This window comes from Neophocaena asiaeorientalis, unplaced genomic scaffold (genome assembly GCF_003031525.2).
Source record: "Neophocaena asiaeorientalis asiaeorientalis breed wild unplaced genomic scaffold, Neophocaena_asiaeorientalis_V1.1 scaffold1, whole genome shotgun sequence".
Taxonomy (NCBI): domain Eukaryota; kingdom Metazoa; phylum Chordata; class Mammalia; order Artiodactyla; family Phocoenidae; genus Neophocaena; species Neophocaena asiaeorientalis.
The window spans coordinates 5,517,205-5,520,436 of NW_020171981.1; the positions used below are offsets into that span (position 1 = coordinate 5,517,205).

At 58.3% G+C, this 3,232-nt stretch overlaps 1 protein-coding gene across 1 annotated transcript in view; it reads right to left on the bottom strand.

Moving 5' to 3' along the window:
- The window catches only part of COL1A1 (collagen type I alpha 1 chain), a 16,429-nt gene extending 14,514 nt beyond the window's left edge, over window positions 1-1,915 (bottom strand). Inside the window, exons 1-2 of the mRNA XM_024745442.1 lie at window positions 1,810-1,915; window positions 96-308 (exon numbers count right to left, since the gene is read on the bottom strand). Coding sequence (XP_024601210.1) covers window positions 96-308; window positions 1,810-1,912 — 316 coding nt within the window. The 5' untranslated portion in view covers window positions 1,913-1,915. The remainder of the gene's footprint in view (window positions 1-95; window positions 309-1,809) is intronic.
- Window positions 1,916-3,232: the final 1,317 nt, after the last annotated feature.

Here is a 3,232-nt window from a genome sequence, read left to right on the forward strand (position 1 = left end):
AGACTCGGCTTAGAGGCAAGGTTTGCTCCAGGTGCTTCCGGCAACAGACGCCTCCCCTGCGCTGGGCAAGGGAGAGCCCCTGCCCCCGCCCCGGCCCAGGCCCCGAGCTATACCCTCGCCTTCCGGGCAGACGGGGCAGCACTCGCCCGCGGGGACTTTGGCGTTGGGACAGTTCTTGATTTCGTCGCAGATCACGTCATCGCACAACACGTTGCCGTTGTCGCAGACACAGATCTGGCAGGGCACGGGTTTCCACACGTCTCGGTCATGGTACCTGAGGCCGTTCTGTACGCAGGTGACTGGTGGGACTGGGGCAAGAGGGGGAGGTGGGGGCTGTCATCGGCGCGCGAGTCCCCCACCTCGGGGCTCCAGGTACCCCAACCCCACCGTCCCTTCCCCTCGGTCTTAGACGCACATTTAGATTTTCCCTTTCCCGCCTCTCCTTTTTTTGTCTTTCTGTTTTTCCTTTCCCCAAATCCTTAAACGCTCATCTGCTCCTCATCAGCGCCAGTGACAGGGCCGAGGCGCCTGGCCAGGGAAGCTATAACTCTTTCCAGTTCTCAGGAATTTAAACAAAGTTTTAGGCCGGGGTTGCTTCCAACTCCAACCCCAGACCATTTGCGCTGAAGCCAAATGAAATAAAAAGCCATTCGGTGGGAGAGTGGGGGGTGGAGGAGTGGGAAGAGAAGCTCCCCGACCAGAGGGCAGGCTTGTGGGCGTGGTTTGGGTGGAGACAGAAGGAGGGGACGGCAGGAGAGACCAGAGGTCTAGCCCGGATCCCGCCCCATTCCCGGGGCAGGTGGGATGGAGTGGGCGGGGCTAGGAGGATGGGGGAGGGGCTGATTGGCGTGGGATCCCGCCCAGAGACTTGAAGCGTACCGTAAAAGTAGGATATGCCCTAACCTCCAGCGCCCAGACATCTCAAAAGGCCTCTCACAGTGACAACCCCCATTTCCCAAAGCCAGCCAGTGCCTCTGGGTCACTCCTTAGCCAAAGAACCAGAAAGTCCGCAAACAGTAAATGAAGTTAGTTAACCACGCCCACCGCGGATCATCTACCCAGACGGCCACTAGGTGGCGGGCGACACTAAGCAATTTCCCTCGACTGGCTACTTCTTCTAGAGACGGGGCTACCCTATCTCCAACTTTATTTTCCAGGTCTAGAGGTGGGGTCCACACCGGGCAACAATCCCGGTCTTCCCGCTCCGGCTCCTGCGCGGGGAAGCGCTGGATAAGGAGGCGCACTGCCCAGTGTAGATCAGCAGAGGGCGCAAGGACTCTGCCTGACCAAGTCCGCGCCTAAGAATCTCTTCCTTCAACCCGCCCACGCTCCGCGCCCCCTCCCCCGCTCCGCCCAGCACCTCCGCGGTCCCAGGAACATTGTCTAGCCTGCAGAGAGGGTAAACAATCTTTCCTTATGAATCATCTCATAGCCTTTCTGATCACTCATAGCTTGGGCTCCAAATTCCCAACTCGGCGCCCCCATCCCATCTTCGACGTACTTTCCCCCCACCCGGCGTCCAGACCCCATTTGCCCCGCAGTTCTTCGCAGTGCGCGCTCAGAACTCCTCCTGTGCCAACTCGCGCCGTGCAGCATCCTCCCCTCTCACTCCTGGGGGGCGTTCATCTACACCCTGACCCAGAGTGCGGTCCCTTCTATCCCAGGGCGCCGAGGACAAGCCCTCACCATCTTCCTTCCATTCCTGAGCCTCCGGAGCATCCCGAGTCTCAGTTTAAGTCGCGGACCCCTGGGACCAAACGCAGGGCAAGATACCAAGCAGCCCTAGACTCCCAAAAGTTTGGGACTTACTGTCTTCTTCTTGGCCTTCTTCTTGGCCCTCCTCTTGGCCGTGCGTCAGGAGAGCGGTGGCCGCTAAGAGGAGCAGGAGCCGGAGGTCCACAAAGCTGAACATGTCTAGACCCTAGACATGTAGACTCTTTGCGGCTGGGGTGGGGGTTAGCGTCCGCTCATGCGTGGCCTCACACTCCGCGTGCCTCCTGCTCCGACCCCGAGGAGAAACTCCCGTCTGCTCCGACCACCGGCCCGGGCCCCTTTTATACCATCTTGATGGAGAGCGGGGAGGAACCCTGCCCCTGGGAAAGGAGGAGCAGGCTGCCCGTCCCCCAGCCAATCAGAGTTGCCTGGCCCGGCCCCCAATTTGGGAGTGAGAACGGAGAGGGGGAGGAGGAGGGAAGGGAAGGGAAGGGAGTCCACCGCACATCTCCCCCCTTCGCAGCTCTGCCTCCCCAGCCCCCCAGCCCAGCCAGGGCCAGAGATGATGCCGCTGGGATGCGGCTAGGTCCTCAATATAGTGTGGGCTAAAGAGTGGGTAGGGGCACCTCTTCGGCTTTCTTACTGGGACCCCCGACCTGGGGGGCAGAACTGGAATTGGGGAGCTGGTTAGGGAACCTTTCAAAGGTGGAAGGATTGGGGGTGACTGGGAGAGAGTTCTGCTGGCCATGCCTCGTTCACCCTCCTGACATCGTTGGCAAGAGCTAGGGGATGGGTATGAAGAGGCCAGCTGGGCACCCCTCTAAAGCAGGAGAACCTAAAAAAAAAGATGTGCCTGTTTAGGGGTGTCTTCTGGTGTGGCTGGGGTATGGAACTTAGGAATATTTGGGGAACAAGTTAAGGACTCATTTGTAAACATTAAGGATCAAATACGTGGGGATGGGTGCTAGCAAGAGGGTTTTTATTTCAGGATGTCAATTCTTCTGCCATGCCTGAGGCTCCAAGATGAAGTACAACGCTCTCCCCAAACCTCAGTGTGACTGAGAGAGATGGGGTGGGAAGGCTGAGGCACTGGCTGAGAAATTTGACTACGCGGTCTCTCCAGAAGGAAGCTTTGGTGTTGAGTGATAGGGCAGCAGGGTGGTGGTGAGAAATCGCTAAAACTCTTCCACGCTGGGGGGAGTGAGTTTGCGTGGGGAGGGCTGTGGTCACTGGCAACTTAGAAAAGGGTCTTGTGTTAGGGTCTGTCATGGCCGGTGGCCAGGCCCTGGTTAGAGACCCTTCTACCCAGCACAGCCAAACTGGAGAGAACTGTGCTGGAGAGCACTTGACCAGAGAGAGGGTTCTCCTTCTGGGGACTGCAGAAAGCTCTGTCTCTGTCTGTACCTGGACTCAGGGTTGGGGACATATGGGAGAATTTGGGTGTCTGGGGGAGACTTGCCTTGGGAGTATGAAATGGGATTGCAGGTGAGTGACCTTATTTTAGAGGATGTTTCCCACC